We start from the raw sequence: 15,752 nt of genomic DNA on the forward strand, positions 1-15,752 counted from the left end.
TTTAAAATGTTTATGTTTCTCTAACATTTTCTTCAATATTTTGAAATTCTCCAATATATATATTGTAATTAAAATGACGTATACTCTGGCGCAATTTTTGCGTTTCAAAATTTTCACATTCGACTTTTTCCCAAAATTGCGTTTCGAAAATTTTTCCATATACATTGTGAATTTCACAGGATAGTGCGAGAAACGAGATTATAAATATATTTTTGAAGAATGAAAGGAGCGTAACGTTTTCAAAAAGCGATGCATATTTTTGCATAATTTCCGAAATCGCGTTTGATTTTTTTTTTCCCTTTAAAAGGGGCATGTTATCCACTAATCACCAACGATCACCCTTTCATCAACGCGCATGCACACTCGTTGCCTATATCGACCTCTTCGCTTCTAAACACGCGGCGTTAAGAGCGCAAGCGTGTTGTAGCTGTATATTGTGTGTGCCTGTTCGCCACATCGAAACACATCGGCGATATCTCGAGTGCGGGTGAACGCGAATCAACGTGATCGGATAACGAAAATCGCGAGACAATATAATATCGTTTCGATAAAAGCGTTCTCTGAACAAAGATAACATAGCATAGCGTATCGTTAAAACAGTTCGCGCAACGGTCGCCCGTGAAGGCCAGCTGGCATCGAACGAGCGTGTCGTGGACTTCCTCTTATATAAGTATTACGTCTCGGAATTTGTACGCACACGATAGTATCAGCACGTTCGTCACGCAGTGAGCAGTCGCGGTAGATAAACGCTCGCCGGTATATTGCCCCGCGGCTGATTCGATGCGAAAATTACAAAACTTTAAAGCGCAATTGTGAGAATTATTAAATAATTATAGATAATAAAATTGCAGTATATAGGATAAAGACCGCGTTGGGACAATTTCGGACATTTTCTTTTTCTTTCTTTTTTTTTTTTTTTTAGATTTGCGCTAAAAATCTATGAGATTGAGTGATAATTAGAACGAGAAAATTTTTGCTATGCTGAAAAAGTGAGTAAGAAAAAGATTTATATACATATATAATATAATACATCTTTTATATTATTTGTTCGAAAAATTGAGAAATTAAATTAATTGAATTAAGACAATTAAAAGATGTAAAATTTTTTCCCTGTAATTTTTATAATACTGTATTCTTTTATAAAGAATATATGAATTAAAGAGATTAAAAAAATATAAATACTTAATAGCTTCTTATTTTAAATTTAAATAATATCAGCTTAATGATATATCGGTATATTTTACGAAGAGATGAAGAATCTCAGAATCAAATTCCCTGTTTGATAGACTATAATATATATTTTATTTTACCTAATTTTTTCCAGACGATTACACAGATAGTATATTGCAAGAAGAAATTTTAAAAGTGTCAACGATCGATCGAGATATTGTGTCATGATGCGATTTGAATCGTGTTATCCGCGATGTATGTGCGTAACAGCTTCTTGAGACAGCGAGTTAACTGTCAAGTTTATATTACAATTTACGATCTAATTGGCCTTTGAAACTCCGTTAAAATGGTTGCCGATGGACGCAATAGAAGTATCTTTACCTACGACTCGTTGGTACACGCGATATCCGGTGCAGCAGTGTGTATATTGTATTGTATTTTATACGATATCGTACACGTGTATTTCCACGCCGGAAGTAACTTTGACATTTCGACATTTCAGGGTAGCGTGATCGCGATGGCAGCCTTCTACCCTCTGGATACCGTGCGAAGTCGTTTACAATGTAATTCATATTTATGTATTATCGAATTTATATACGTGACAAGCCAATTTTGTACTTGTTTCCTTTACAATATGCATTGAAACATCGGCAACAAGCTTTCGATAAATGCGATGTCACTTTTAAATAATACTCTGTTATTCTCATGACTTCATTATTATTTTATAATGATATAATAAGTATAAGATTATAGAACATTTAATATAAAGTATACATATATTTATAATATACACAGTGTGTATATTTTATATAAAACATTTAAAATATGATAATGATAAAATAATGTAGTAACAATTGTAATAATTGTAATGTTTTATAACAACGCACGGAAAATAGAAATATAAAAGTGCGTAAGAAATCTTTGTAAAGAGAGAACGGTACATCATTACATATTACACAAATCTCAATCATTACAATATTTATATGTAGTTCTTATCTTTTTCACACTTTGATTTACGTAATAATCTTATCGAGAATCTATTTTTCTATTTGGAATTTTTCTAGTGGAAGAGGGACGACAATCGAAAAATACGTTGGCGATTATACGAGAACTTGTTGCGAAAGAAGGACCGTACGTATTTGCAAGTTTTTTTTTTTTTTGTGAAGAGAGATCCATATGTCTTTTTTTTGTGCGAAAAAATGTCTGATAGAAATTACAATAAATATTTCTAAAAAAATTTATTCTGCATTATCAAAGTTTCGAAAGATACGATTGAAATAATTTAATTGTCATTTGTTGTATTCAAGATGGACATTGTACAGAGGTATGGTGCCTGTTCTGCAAAGCTTATGCGCGAGTAATTTTGTTTATTTCTACACATTCCATGGTTTAAAAGAGTTGAGAAGCAGAAGAAATCAAACGGCTAGCAGCGACTTGTTTATCGCGTCGATCGCTGGTACAACTTTACTCAGTTTATTAATTATTTATAGAGGGAATTGCTCGGAATTGTTTTACATTTACATAATTGTATTTTTTAAGCAAATAAGTAAAGCATTGAAAGTTTTTAAATTGTAGATGATTAAGAAAAGATAAATGAATTAAAATAAAATATGTAAAAATATTAATAATATTCTTCAATTTATTTTATTATAATATACTTTATTCACAAAAAATAATTTTAATTGAGGATCTTTATCGACGATGACATATATATATATAATAATAATATTAATAATATTGAATATTAAAGCACGTTGTAATAGAAGATTGAAAAATGGAAAAAAAAATAATGAAAAGAGTATAAAAGAAAAGTAAACTTTGATCAAACTGCTAACCTTACTACATGTAATATTGTTAGAAACTTTAAGACACCCTCTAAATCTATGTCTATCTATTTCAGGTATAATCAATGTTCTTACGACAACACCTCTGTGGGTTGTGAACACGAGATTGAAGATGAGAGGTATCGAAGTTACTCATCCAGAAAGAAATAATAACGAATATACTACTTTATACGGTAGGTATATTTCATGCAAATGTGCATTTAAATATATATGTCATATAATTAATTGTCATTATTTTCTATACTTTTAATAGTAATTTCAATAATACTTTATTTACATCTCAATCAATATTAATGCACCACGTATACATCTTCTGTCAGACGATGTATGCATTTATGTAAAAGATAATATGTATATGGAAATAAGCGTCACTATACGTTAGGACTATACGTTTGCGTCATCATTTAAAATGCGCTTACGACATTCAACAAGTGGCGTGATATTGCATTATATCGAGGGCAAATAAATTATCTTGCGAGTTTATAAACTCAACACCCAAGAAATCAGACAAATATTGAAATATAATATAAGAAAGTTAAATGAAAGTCCATAATTTTTTTAATGATAGGTTTGTTATTAGCTGCAATTATTATAAAAATTTAGCGCACTCATCTTGCATTTATATACATGAGAGAGAGAGAGAGAGAGAGAGAGAGAGAGAGAAAGAAACTAAGTTATTATATTTATGTATTTAAATATATTATTTAATTGAGTTTATTAAATTATTTAAATTTATAATGAAATTAATGAAATTTATTAAATTTGATTACATTATGAAATATATTGTAAAATATATATTTATGTAAATTTTTAAAAATCAATATTCTAAAATCATCAAAATTTTTTAAAGATTATTTTTATTTTTAAAATTTTTCTGCAACGTATTAGTTGTCACGTAGCGTTGTTCCTATCTGCACATTGTTTCTATATTAAATGCTAGATTATATCATATTTTCTTATGTAAATAGCATCTTTTTTTACAGACGGTCTCATGCATATATGGAAATACGAAGGTTTGAAACAGTTGTGGGCAGGAACATTGCCAAGTCTCATGCTCGTCGCGAATCCCGCTATACAATTCATGACATACGAGAGTATTAAAAGAAGACTCAACGTGTCTCTCGGCGGCGCTCAGCCACCGGCATGGGTTTTCTTCGCTATCGGTGCGATAGCGAAAATGATCGCTACATCATTAACATATCCTCTGCAGCTTGTGCAAACCAAGTTGAGGGTAACGATAATATACAATATTAATGATGAATTCTTATATTTTCGTTTATTTTCCAAAAATTAATAAATGAAGACTTGGACAGAAAAATTATTGCACAATTTTAATCGATAAATATTGTAATTTCAGCATGGACGTAAGTATCCTAATTTACCTCCAAACGCAGGCACGGTGCAAATACTATTCTACATTCTGAAGTAAGTGAAAATATGTTTATTTATATGAAAAATATATATTATTTATATATTTTAATATTTTATTTACTATTTTACTTTGTGTATTTTTTTTTTTTTTTTTATATAATTTATTAACCGTTAACGAACGCATGATTTTTGCACACAGGAAGCAAGGGATAGCTGGATTGTACAAAGGAATGGAGTCTAAACTTTTGCAAACTGTCCTCACAGCCGCCTTGATGTTTTTGGCTTACGAGAAGATCGCACGATTCGTTTTCCGTATACTTTTACATAAGCCTATTCTCATATAACGATTTGTTTTTAATAATGACACTATTTCATTATCTCAAGATACACGATCTTCAAATCAAATGCGTATTTATGAGTATAATATTACGTACATAGAAAATTTATACATTCCTATGAATGTTATTTCTCTTGTAATCTTATGGGACAAGTACAATATATAAGGGGTATTAGTATTAAAATTATTACACCATGGCAATCTCTTTCACACACAATTGAGAGTTTAAAAGAATTTATATCAATTTCCACTTTTTTGATTATCTTTATATATGAAATTAAATAAATAATTAAATGTACATTTTGCATACTTCATACTAATCATTCGATAGTCGAATTGATATTGAAACGTGCGATTAATAGTTTTATCGAGCTCGATGATAGCGCGTCAGAAAGGAATTGATTAATCGGGCGATGGAATTTGTGAGAGTATTTAAGAAAAATGTGAACGTACTCGCGTGAGATACTGGCGAATTCACGAAAATCACATCATCGTTCTCGACCGCAACTTCGATACAAATTGAATCATTTAGTGCGGCCGCTTTTGCAAACGCGTAAAGCAAATGCAAGAAGGCAGGACAAAGAGGCGGAATGCGTAAATGTCGGGCGATCTGAGGCGATATTAAAACTCCTGGCTAAACTTAAAATACGTAAATTATCTAAAAGCCAAGCGCAGTCTAACAGTTGCAAATCCGTGACTTCCAAGTAAGAATTAGTAAATGCACATAAAAAGATTGCTTGATTTTTCAAATTAAGAATAGAAATGTAAATAACATAATGTACTGACTTTTCTTTATTATTATTAACGTTAGCAACAGCTTCGATGTCACACACATACACACACACACACACACACACACACACAAATATATAAAATAATTTCAAAATGTTTTGTGAATTTCGAATATTTTTGATATTAGTAAACGCTTCAATTTTTTTTAGAATTTTTTTCTGTAAATATTAATTTTTATTAAATCAAAAATGAAAGATATAAAAATTATTATTGAGAAGAACGAATGATTTTAGCTATAGCGTCAGTCATGCTGAAAATACGATGAATCCACCGTCGCGTCGCAGTACACGCGAAAATGCGATTAATGAAGAAACGACCGACACGATAGTTGCTACGAAAAGTAAATTTGAATCAAAATCCGCAGTCATATCCCATGATTATGAGGCAGCTATTAGTCAGCCCGATATTCCAGCCTCGAAAATTGATAGTAATACACGGAACCCGAGCTGGTCGGACTCCAGCGACGGATTATCGGCGCCGATCAAGAAGAGAAGTCTTTATACTCGCGGAAAAGTAAATGTAACAACTAAAAAGAGAGGCATTGTTTTTAAATCAAAAATACAAACGAAAAAGATTACGAAGATTCATCCGCAGCAAATTTCCAATGTTGTCGAGATTGAAAAAGAATCGATATCTTCCTCGGAAATTACTCGAGATACTGAAGATTTTGGAAAAGGAAAGATTGACGCTGTTACCTTGACGCTTAATCATCATGAAGTTTGTCTTAACAATTTTTTTTTCTTACAATTACATTCTCTATTAACTTTGCATTAATTTATATAATATTTAGAAAAATTTGGTGCATTCGAGAGACATTCAAGAGCCACTAGAAATAGCAGAAAATGATAAAAACTTTATGAACGTAGCTATTCATGCATCTCAAGGAAATTCATATGATGAAACATCTAAAAAAATTGATAAAAATGCAAAATTGTATATTTCGCAGAATAGCAAAATTCCGCGCATAAAACCTAATTCCTATTCGTCTGCATATGAAGAATCTCACGTTTATTCGGTATAATTTTTTGATATATTTATTATCGATTAAAATATTTAGCTTATTAAGACACTTATTTTTTTAATTTCTTCATTTTAAATAACAGAATAGAAAAGTGCCAGTGAGGAATAAATTACAATGTTCTATAAATATGAAATCGTCCACAGAATGCAGTGAAGAAATAAAGTTAGTGTTCGAATATATAAAATATATAAAATAAGAGAATGTGACAAAGAGAGAGATTGTAATTAATAGAATAAATATCCAATATATAATCTTATTAAAGAAAAAAGAAAAAAACATTACATTTTCTTATATTTATTTATATAGAAAACAATATAATTACATTTTTAAATATAGAGATATATATACAATAGGGATATATATATAAATATATATATATTACTTGGATTTAATTAATTTATTACAAACGATTATTAATTTATTATAATAAAAACGACTATTTACTGGAACAGCTGTTCACTAATGCTTTATCTCTCTTTCTCTCTATTATCGAAGCAAAATATATATACAATTCAAATTATCAGATAATCTCTATCAATATACACACAATTTTAGCGAGTTTAAAGTATTAAAGAAGGAAACTTTGAAAATAGCTGACCATGAAAAAGTAAATACTAAAAACATCTTGCAAACCGTTCAGGAAAATTCAATGTAAGTCAAATGTTTAAAAAAATGTGCATTGACTTATTGTATATTTTTTTGATATAATAATTTTCTTTTAGAGTATAAATAACAGATAAAAATACTTTTTATTTAGGAATATTTGGTATCCAGAGAAAAGTTCAGAAATGGATGCTGACGAAGAATTCGAAGAAGATTCACCGACAACCGAATCGCCGATAATTACTGACCATGATCCACGTTCCGCCACATTATCAAAAAGCTTGGCATTAAAATGCGATTGTCACACTAGTCGATGTATCGAAACTGAATCTTGGAGCTCTTCCGAAACGAATAGATGGAAAAAGTAATATGCATATTTATTTCGTAAAATATGTATAGAAAACTCTTTCGATTTTTAGATTATATTTAAGCAAATATATTTACAGCAAAAATTTATACGCAGGAATAAATCAATAGAACATCGTAAATTGATCGATATGGATTCTGAAGATTTGGATTTAATGTCGGATTATAATGTCATTAATTATAAAAATGTTCACTCGAACGGAAAGAATAATCGAATGTCGAATTTCGTTGGTCATGTTATGAAATCATCTTCGGCTAAACCCGCAAAAATTCAAACTTATCAGACAACTAGTTTTTCCTTTTTTAACGTGTTTTTTGATATCGTTTTCTGGCCTTTTATTTTTCTTCGCGCGAAACAATAACATTATTATATAATATTGTGGAAATCTGTTATTACGTGACTTATCAATACATAAAAATTCACGATAAACGATATTTTTTTATAAAAATAAATAACAAACTGTCTTTAAAATAAATCATAAAAATATGTATATATTTGCGTAGATTTTTAAGTATTTGCAAAATTTATATATAAATTTTATCGTTCATAAAATAAAATTTAAAATAAATTATGTTTTTTCAAGAAAATGATATAAAAATTTATATAATAATTCATACCGACAAGTCATATAATAATTGATTATTGCGAAATTTAATTATTTTACTCACCTGTCTTTGTGTACAGCTATATATCATCCTGCAACGGGTTAAACAATATGAGGAACAACGCAGCAGCATCTGAAAATATTTATACGATTATTCTTCGTCATATATTATTTTCAAGCTATTTTTTTACAAAATAGGAATTAAATTCTTTAATTTAATTCTAAATCATTTATTAAGAAAATATATATCTTATGCAATATACCTCGTTAACATATATGCAAATCATTTTTGGTTTCGGATCACACGCAAATAATAACAGAATTACGACGATTATATCTAGCGATAATCTTACACTCATTACATTTTCCTTGCATTTTGCAAAAAAGATAACTTGAAATATATAAAGGCAACATTTTTTGATCGATTCGAGAACTACGGATATCGTCGATGCCGAGAAGTGGCAATAATTGTATAATATTAATTATATACACGGAATTTAACATGTTACTCCAAACATACGACACTTTACGTGATACTTACAATAACTTCTCCCACCAGGGATTCTATTGTGACAACAATTCTCCTTTCTTCGTGACAAAAATCGCGAGAAACACTCAGATCGAAACGTTTGGATGCGACTGCACGATCCACCGATGCGTTCTATGACCGTTTCGAAATATATCGAAAATATTGCGATTCTCGAAATATCGAATCAGTCAATATGGCGTCAAAGCACGGTGTTCAGGTCGCTGCGCCTCTCGCCGCGAGAGGCGGAATCTCGCCTCCTCTCTCTCTCTCTCTTACTTTCTTCGCCTTCACTACAGCCATAACATGGACGTGGACACGGCGAGTGACAATACGTCTATCGACGACAAGATAGACGACTTTTGCGAGAATCCCACGCGAGATGCGTTAACGGAGGGTCTTATGAATCTTTTGAAACCTACGGTGGATCAGTTGGATGATAGAATTCGCGCCACAAGGTGATGTCGTTTTTCGTTACCGTTCGTTCCAGCATCCATACAATAATAACATTTACTCTCTTTTTTTTTTTTTTGCAAAATTTATGACTATACGTTTATTATTCTCACATTTCTTTCACGACATGTGGTATCTAATTGCAAAATACATGTCTGTTGATTAAATCGTGACAAAATAAAAAATGGCGGTTTATTTATACGTATACAAAATATACTTTATTGTTATCTGCTTTTTACAAGAGAATTCTCGACTATTTTAAAATTCAAGTTTAATTTCTGCGTACAATTGTTGAATTATTGAAATGTTGTAAAAGGATATATTTGTGCATCTAATCTATATCGAGTTGTTTTGCGCACAATTACAAAGAGTTTATTATTTTTACACATGTTTTTTTTTTTTATTGTAGGATATGTCAAATAGAGCTAAAGCAGCGGATTGAATCCTTAACAGAGGAACTTCAGAGAATTAACGAAGCATTACAATATCCGATGGAAACAGATTCTTATGTGAAGAAACTCATCAACGCTAAGCATAAAATTACCATTGTTAGCAATATCTTGCAAACCACTCAAGAGCGATTAAACAAAGTGCATCAAGCTGTTGAAAAGAGCACTGCTAAGAGAAAGACACTCTTGGATAATAGTTCTGCGTATAGTGGTACTACTGTTGATCCGGATAAAGAAGAATCAACCAAAGTGGAAGCTGATAAACAACAATAATTTTCAATGTAATTAACTATACTATTAATAATTTTTCATTTTTCAAATTATTACCTAACATTAACTATTTTGCAAGTTTTATAAAAATACTTCTTACGATTTTTATTATACATAATGGAAACTCCAGTAGTTAATCTGTCAGATGAAGAACTCAAGACAGTTTATGATCCTTCCGAAGATTCGTACCTTCTAATAGATGCTTTGGAAGCAGATTTAGAGATTCTGCATGCGACGAAACCTGTGATTTGTTTAGAGATAGGTAGTGGTTCTGGTATAGTTATCACGGCTCTAGCAATGGCATTGAAAAGATATAACGGTCATTGTATTGCAATTGATATAAATCCCGATGCATGTAGGGCCACCAAAAGAACTAGTCTGGTTAATTCTGTTGATATAGATGTTCTCCACATGAATTTGTTAGATTGCATACAGATTAGATATACATTTGATGTTATTTTATTTAATCCACCGTATGTAGTTACAGAATATGAAGAAGCGCTAGACAATAGACTTATATTTAAGACTTGGGCAGGTGGCAAAAATGGTAGGCAAGTTATGGAACAGATATTTACCACAATTCCCAAAATCTTATCAGACGCAGGCTTGTTTTATTTGGTCGTTATTAAAGAAAATGATCCTGAATATATACTGAGTGTTTTCCAAAAATTAGGTATGTCCGGTAAAATCATTCGTGAGAGGAAAGTAAGAGGAGAGTACTTATATATTTTACGTTTTTGTAAAGTTAGGTCGGATGAAATAAGCTTAACATTACATTAGAGATATAACATCTATAGATATTAGAGATGTAATATCTTTTATACTTGTAATATTATACAAAGAATAAGATATATTATTTCATAGATTTTATGCATTCGTGTACACAATTAATTTCTATGGTGATGAATTATGCTGAAGATAAAACAACACTGCATTTATGTGAATCGTGTACATATTTGTTGTACGCGTAAAACGTTGTTTAGATTATTTATAAAATATTATGTATAAAAAATTACAATTAATATAATATTATATTATATTCCCTAGAAATATAATATAATTCCTTATCCATATATTTTTATTCCATCTTTAGGAATTAAGAGATAGCGATCGTATCCGTTTGTAAAAGGGGCTAATGATAATGAGAGACAGCTTTTTTTTACAAATATCATAATTTATTTAAATTCCTTAAGATCTACATTGTTGATATCGAAGTATGCGATAAATACCATATCGTATCGGTATTCAATATTACGCAAAATGAGAGCACTACCGTCATCCGAGGATTGCACGAGTAGTTTGTTAGATTATATTCGTAAACTGATATGTAAAATATGGCTGCACACCCCTGTCGAGTAAAATAAATTTATCATGTTCTGATAAAAAAAATTAATTGTATCAAAATTAATTTATAGATACACGGGAACAACGAATTAAAAAAAAAAAAAAATTGTCTCAATTTGTCATAACAATTGTAATAACAATTGTTCCAGACATCTCTGTGTATATTTTTTTCTTCGGCGTTTCTCTATCAATTGCTTGGTAGGAAAAATGATTACGAAGCGATGAAGGGTAACGTGTTCGCTTAAGCATTATTTGATTACTGGCACGCGTTTATCGTTTGCTATGCAACTCCTTTCCTAATGTGTTACGTGTTACGATAGTAACTATCGAGGTGTTATAAATAATATCCTCCTACGAATCCACAAATTTTGTTCGACGAATCCGTTGCAATTTAATATAAAACACAGCCGCGCTTATGGTCGCGACGAAGAGCGTGCTCAACATAACGGAGAAAGTCGTGTAAAAGCCACCGTTGCTCATGCAAACATCTTTCGTCTTTATCATCGTCTCGACGGCCGTTTCCTCCATGCTCTCCAAGATCTGGCTGGATGCTGTGCTTAAATCGTCTAGCATGATCACTTTGAAACGACGTCCGACACGAACCGGATCCGATAGCAAATTCGGGTTCGTCGAAGTGTTCGTAGATGTGTACATTACCGATCGACGACGTCTACCTGGTTCGATTTGCTAAAACAAATTAATTTATATGTACAATACGAATTGTATAAAAAAAAATGGAAAGAAATTAAAAAATGTAGAATAATAATGTGAAATTTTTGGAATTATATGTCATCAATATTTTAGGTTTTAGAACAGATATTTTAATGTTAACGATAATAGAAAATTATCATCTGACTTTTGTGTGCATCTTACTTGATCTCCTTCTGGACAGGACTCGCAATCCGTTTTGCATAGTTCGACATTACACTCGATGAATAGATCCATTACGTCGGGGAATTTAAAAGCTTGGAAGAAAGCGTAAGCTATGATAGAAGCGCCTGTACTTCCGGTATCGTTTGTCTTCTGGAAGGCACCAAACAGCTTTGGCTTCAAGATGCAGCCTCTTTCATCGGTGAGCTGCAGCATGTTGGTCGAAGCTTCGTCTCGCGCCACGCAATCGCGCACCTTGAAAAGATAATTATATCTAATTAAATTTGGTTTTTAATCTATATTTTTTATTTGCGATTGAAGGAGAAATTAAAACTTTGTTATTTAAAAAATTAATCGTAAAACGTTGAAAAGTAATTACCAATTCATAATTATTTTTTGTATATTAATTAATTATATTTATCTTTATTACTTTGTTATAACGTGTTGGTGCGTACCTGTAGATCGAAGCCAGGATCGCCTTCCACGGAGACGACTAAGGTCATTGTCTCTCCTATCTTTACTAATCCATCGGCTGCAGGTGCGAAAGGTCCTCTACCGATTTGAATATCCAGTTTGGCTGTAGCCGTATCGCCGCTGAAGGTAACGATTTCCTGGTTCAACATGTCCACTGAGAAGTTTACCGTTAGGGCTTTGTTAATGTTTCCTTCCCAGAGGCATCGTACTCTCCGCACTGTGTCCCAAACTTCTTGTATACCCGGTTCGTTCTGAAGCGATAGATATTTTTTATATCAAGGTGATTTTTTTGTCTCTTTCTAAAATAAATCGAGGACTCGAGAAAATAATAAATCTTCTTGGCTCGATCCCGTCTTACCTGTAATACAAGAACGTTCTCCAAGTAAGCTTGACCGGCTTCACCCTCGAAATCATTGATGAATTGAGTTCCGCACGAGTCTAAACTCACAGTAAAGGAATATTTCGTTTGGCCCGAGTTCTGTTCTACATACCTGCATTCCGGATTCATATAGAATCCCTGAAATTTGAGACAGAGTTGATAGATTAATATTACCGATGAGTTTCGATACGAGAGATTCTCGATTGTTCGATGTTTACCTTAGAATAAATAAGGCCGTCGAAAGCGCGATTGAATTCGATATTGATCGTCATCATGGTTTTACTGCATTCGACATCGAGACTATGAATATGCGGGGGATGATTGAGATCGTCATCCGCAGCGACTTGACGATAAAATCAAATTGTATTCTCTCAGGTGTGTCTATATATTGTACATACTATAAGTTCCAATAGAAAGAGGAACATACCTCCAGTAGTTTCTCCTGAAATAGTGCCTGGAGTTCCAGTTTCGGGAATTCCTGGTGCAGCAGTACCAGTGCCGGCTTCACCTGGCGTAGTAAAGGGAGGGAACGGTCTAGGGGTGGAGGGTGCGTATCCAGTCGAGGTAGATCCCCCGCTTGGGGGATAACCTGAACTGGGATATCCTCCACCACTCTCGCCTGGGGTTGGAAAACCCGGGGTGGGCCGTTCCGATGGGTAGCCGTACGACGTGGAGAAGCCACCTGGAGTTGAGTATCCCCCTGTAACCGGCGGTTGTAATGTTCCAGGGCTACCTCCGGACGAGTATCCTCCCGCAGTGCTGCCGACGCCGACGGAAGATTGGTAGCCGGTGCCCGAAAATCCATCGCCGCCGCTCGTGGACCCTGGCAGAGATGGTCTCGGACTGGTCGACGGGAAGGACGTCGGTTGCGGTGAAAGGTAAGTGCTCGACGATTCCGGAGAGTTGAGCGGCGGAAAGGCCGACGAGCCCGCGTTAGAGTACGAGGGTTGACTCGGCCGAGGATTGTAGGACGTGGAGCCGCTGAAACTTGACGGCACATACGTTGACGAAGGTTGCTGGCTGCTGGGAAAGCTCGGTCTCGGAGTGGAGTAGAGGGGCTGTACGGAACCCGGGTAACCGCCGGTGTTCGGCGGGGTGTAGAGCGACGACGGCCTCTGGGCTGGAAAACTTGTCACCCCCGATGGCTGGAACGGTCGGGGTTTCTCGGGTGGTCGTTGGGTGGTGAACGGCGGCAAATACGCGTTTGAGTCCGATTGCTGGCGAGCTGTAAGAAAACGTGGGCTCGTCGAGAGTAAGAATCCACCGATGCTTCTCATCGACATGATATGAATGATATGAATGAAAAGTGTTGCGATTGAAAAGCTGTAACTTTCTAGAAAAAAATTCATACGATATATTTATTCGATAATCTTTTATCAATGTTATACAATACAACAGAAATAAAATATTAAGTAAAATGGAAAATTACACATGGATTAATATTTCAATACTTTTTTAGGCATCTTGCTGATAAAATAACATTGAAAAAATGCAATAGCAATACTTTTCATATCGATGCTGTTGATAATATTATCGAAGTTCGTGAATATGATTCTACCAGTTTGTTAAATAAGTTTTATTAATTTCTATAAATATTTGTGCGCGTTCGTCTCTGTCTCTTTGAATACAAAACCCATTTTTTTTTTTAAATATAAGTAAAGATGGTGAAATATATACATCCTCGTGAATTAATTCAGAGTGCATTGATTTGACATCAGTGCGTTGTAAGTGAAAATAATTTCTTGTCGGTCGGATTAAGCGTGTATGAAAGCCAATCTCAGCGTCGAACATGAGGAAACTACCGCGACGTCAAAGCGTCATAACAGAAATGATTGATTAGTAGAGCGGCGAGTTATGAATTAATAATTTTGCGCGTCTATAACATCTAAATCGATGCGACGACTGCGTCGGCTGCGCATAGTCGCAGCTTTTTGCGCACGAAATCGCAATTTACGTCCATGGGTAGCGTCCCTCTGACCATCAGCGGCACTGAACCGTCTATAAATCAGCGCGCGGCGTCAGATTTGCTAGATTCGATCGTCGTGGAGAAACAAAAAAAAAAAAAAAAAAAAAAGAAGAAGAAGAAGGAAGAAATACTCGTTACTCGCGCGTACGGCGATGGGGACGGTGGGGCTTCGTGTCGCGCCGTCGACGGCTGAAAGTCGGAAACCTACTTTTACGTACGCCCTGCTGGTAGATCCCCTGAATCCACTCTAGGATATTTTGCGCCATCACGTCTGCCGGCGATGCTGGGGCAGCAGCCCGCTGGACTCTCGAGCGAGCTAATGAATTTCAAACCATTCGTTTGTGATCAGGTTCGTATTTTGCCACCGCGGAACAACCGTATCGTCTCTCTCCTCCGCCGAGCGGACTCGCAAGAGTCCCTTCGCATTTCTCTTACCGGGATCCGCGTCCGGGGTTCTCACGAAGAGAGCGTGACCGCCGAAATCCTGGCCAACCGCTGCACCCGAGAATGCGACGACGAGGATCACCGCGATGAGCCTCATCCCCGTCCTGTAAATTTTTTTTTCTTTTCATATTTAATATAATTAAAATCTCTCTCCGCGATCACGTCAGTACTCTCGATTTTCGAGCGAAATCTCGTCCATAAAAATAATCGATCCGTGAGATCGCGTTCGCGAGAGTCGCGAGGGTCAAGTGTCATTGACACGTGGTTGAAAATAGTACATCTAAAGCTATACCCAAGAACGGTGAACGGTGAACCGGTCTCGTCGGTCGAAAGTAGAAAGTGATCATTATGAAATCTATGGCCGTGATCGCAGCTTTTGACAGTTGACGTCACCGTGCAGGCGGAATGACTTATATTGTGAGAAGTGGAGCGAGAGCCGATGCGCGCCGTGTGATCTCTCCTCAAGGT

At 34.3% G+C, this 15,752-nt stretch overlaps 5 protein-coding genes across 10 annotated transcripts; 4 read left to right on the top strand and 1 right to left on the bottom strand.

The window, feature by feature from the left end:
* The first annotated feature begins 441 nt into the window (after positions 1-441).
* Positions 442-4,909, top strand: Pmp34 (Peroxisomal Membrane Protein 34). Of its 2 annotated transcripts, none has more exons than XM_070307470.1 (9): positions 442-989; positions 1,325-1,588; positions 1,673-1,733; positions 2,235-2,301; positions 2,478-2,626; positions 3,071-3,187; positions 3,998-4,238; positions 4,372-4,439; positions 4,585-4,675. In XM_070307470.1, the coding sequence occupies exons 2-8, from the start codon at positions 1,517-1,519 to the stop codon at positions 4,436-4,438; spliced, it is 774 nt and encodes a 257-aa protein (XP_070163571.1). In that variant the 5' UTR covers positions 442-989; positions 1,325-1,516; the 3' UTR covers position 4,439; positions 4,585-4,675. The 2 variants fall into 2 exon arrangements, with proteins under 2 accessions (XP_070163571.1, XP_070163569.1); XM_070307468.1 differs by having other exon boundaries at positions 444-989; positions 3,998-4,245; positions 4,585-4,909.
* Positions 4,910-4,998: 89 nt separating this feature from the next.
* LOC138939578 (uncharacterized) lies at positions 4,999-8,795 on the top strand. Of its 3 annotated transcripts, XM_070307464.1 has the most exons (7): positions 4,999-5,426; positions 5,748-6,231; positions 6,305-6,529; positions 6,618-6,697; positions 7,091-7,186; positions 7,293-7,502; positions 7,602-7,971. In XM_070307464.1, exons 2-7 carry the CDS (start codon positions 5,776-5,778, stop codon positions 7,864-7,866), a joined length of 1,332 nt encoding a protein of 443 aa, XP_070163565.1. In that variant the 5' UTR covers positions 4,999-5,426; positions 5,748-5,775; the 3' UTR covers positions 7,867-7,971. The 3 variants fall into 3 exon arrangements, with proteins under 3 accessions (XP_070163565.1, XP_070163566.1, XP_070163567.1); XM_070307465.1 differs by lacking the exon at positions 7,602-7,971 and adding an exon at positions 8,669-8,795 and having other exon boundaries at positions 4,999-6,231; XM_070307466.1 differs by having other exon boundaries at positions 4,999-6,231; positions 7,585-7,700.
* Positions 8,796-8,848: 53 nt separating this feature from the next.
* On the top strand, positions 8,849-14,001 carry Snapin (SNAP associated protein). Of its 2 annotated transcripts, none has more exons than XM_070307481.1 (3): positions 8,849-9,093; positions 9,498-9,818; positions 13,602-14,001. In XM_070307481.1, the coding sequence occupies exons 1-2, from the start codon at positions 8,942-8,944 to the stop codon at positions 9,808-9,810; spliced, it is 465 nt and encodes a 154-aa protein (XP_070163582.1). In that variant the 5' UTR covers positions 8,849-8,941; the 3' UTR covers positions 9,811-9,818; positions 13,602-14,001. The 2 variants fall into 2 exon arrangements, with proteins under 2 accessions (XP_070163582.1, XP_070163581.1); XM_070307480.1 differs by lacking the exon at positions 13,602-14,001 and adding an exon at positions 9,938-10,019.
* Positions 9,810-11,256, top strand: Hemk2 (HemK methyltransferase 2). The gene has a single exon (XM_070307471.1). It carries the CDS (start codon positions 9,925-9,927, stop codon positions 10,585-10,587), a length of 663 nt encoding a protein of 220 aa, XP_070163572.1. The 5' UTR covers positions 9,810-9,924; the 3' UTR covers positions 10,588-11,256.
* On the bottom strand, positions 11,001-15,530 carry LOC138939574 (uncharacterized). 2 transcript variants are annotated; one of them, XM_070307456.1, is made up of 8 exons: positions 15,276-15,530; positions 15,049-15,156; positions 13,302-14,099; positions 13,093-13,217; positions 12,854-13,012; positions 12,477-12,746; positions 12,025-12,276; positions 11,001-11,838 (listed from the first exon to the last, which is right to left on the bottom strand). In XM_070307456.1, the coding sequence occupies exons 1-8, from the start codon at positions 15,379-15,381 to the stop codon at positions 11,503-11,505; spliced, it is 2,154 nt and encodes a 717-aa protein (XP_070163557.1). In that variant the 5' UTR covers positions 15,382-15,530; the 3' UTR covers positions 11,001-11,502. The 2 variants fall into 2 exon arrangements, with proteins under 2 accessions (XP_070163557.1, XP_070163556.1); XM_070307455.1 differs by lacking the exon at positions 15,049-15,156.
* Positions 15,531-15,752: the final 222 nt, after the last annotated feature.

The sequence above is a fragment of the Polyergus mexicanus genome, unplaced genomic scaffold (genome assembly GCF_030449975.1).
Source record: "Polyergus mexicanus isolate NDT 795.1 unplaced genomic scaffold, iyPolMexi1.0 SCAF_14, whole genome shotgun sequence".
NCBI classification, from domain to species: Eukaryota; Metazoa; Arthropoda; class Insecta; order Hymenoptera; family Formicidae; genus Polyergus; species Polyergus mexicanus.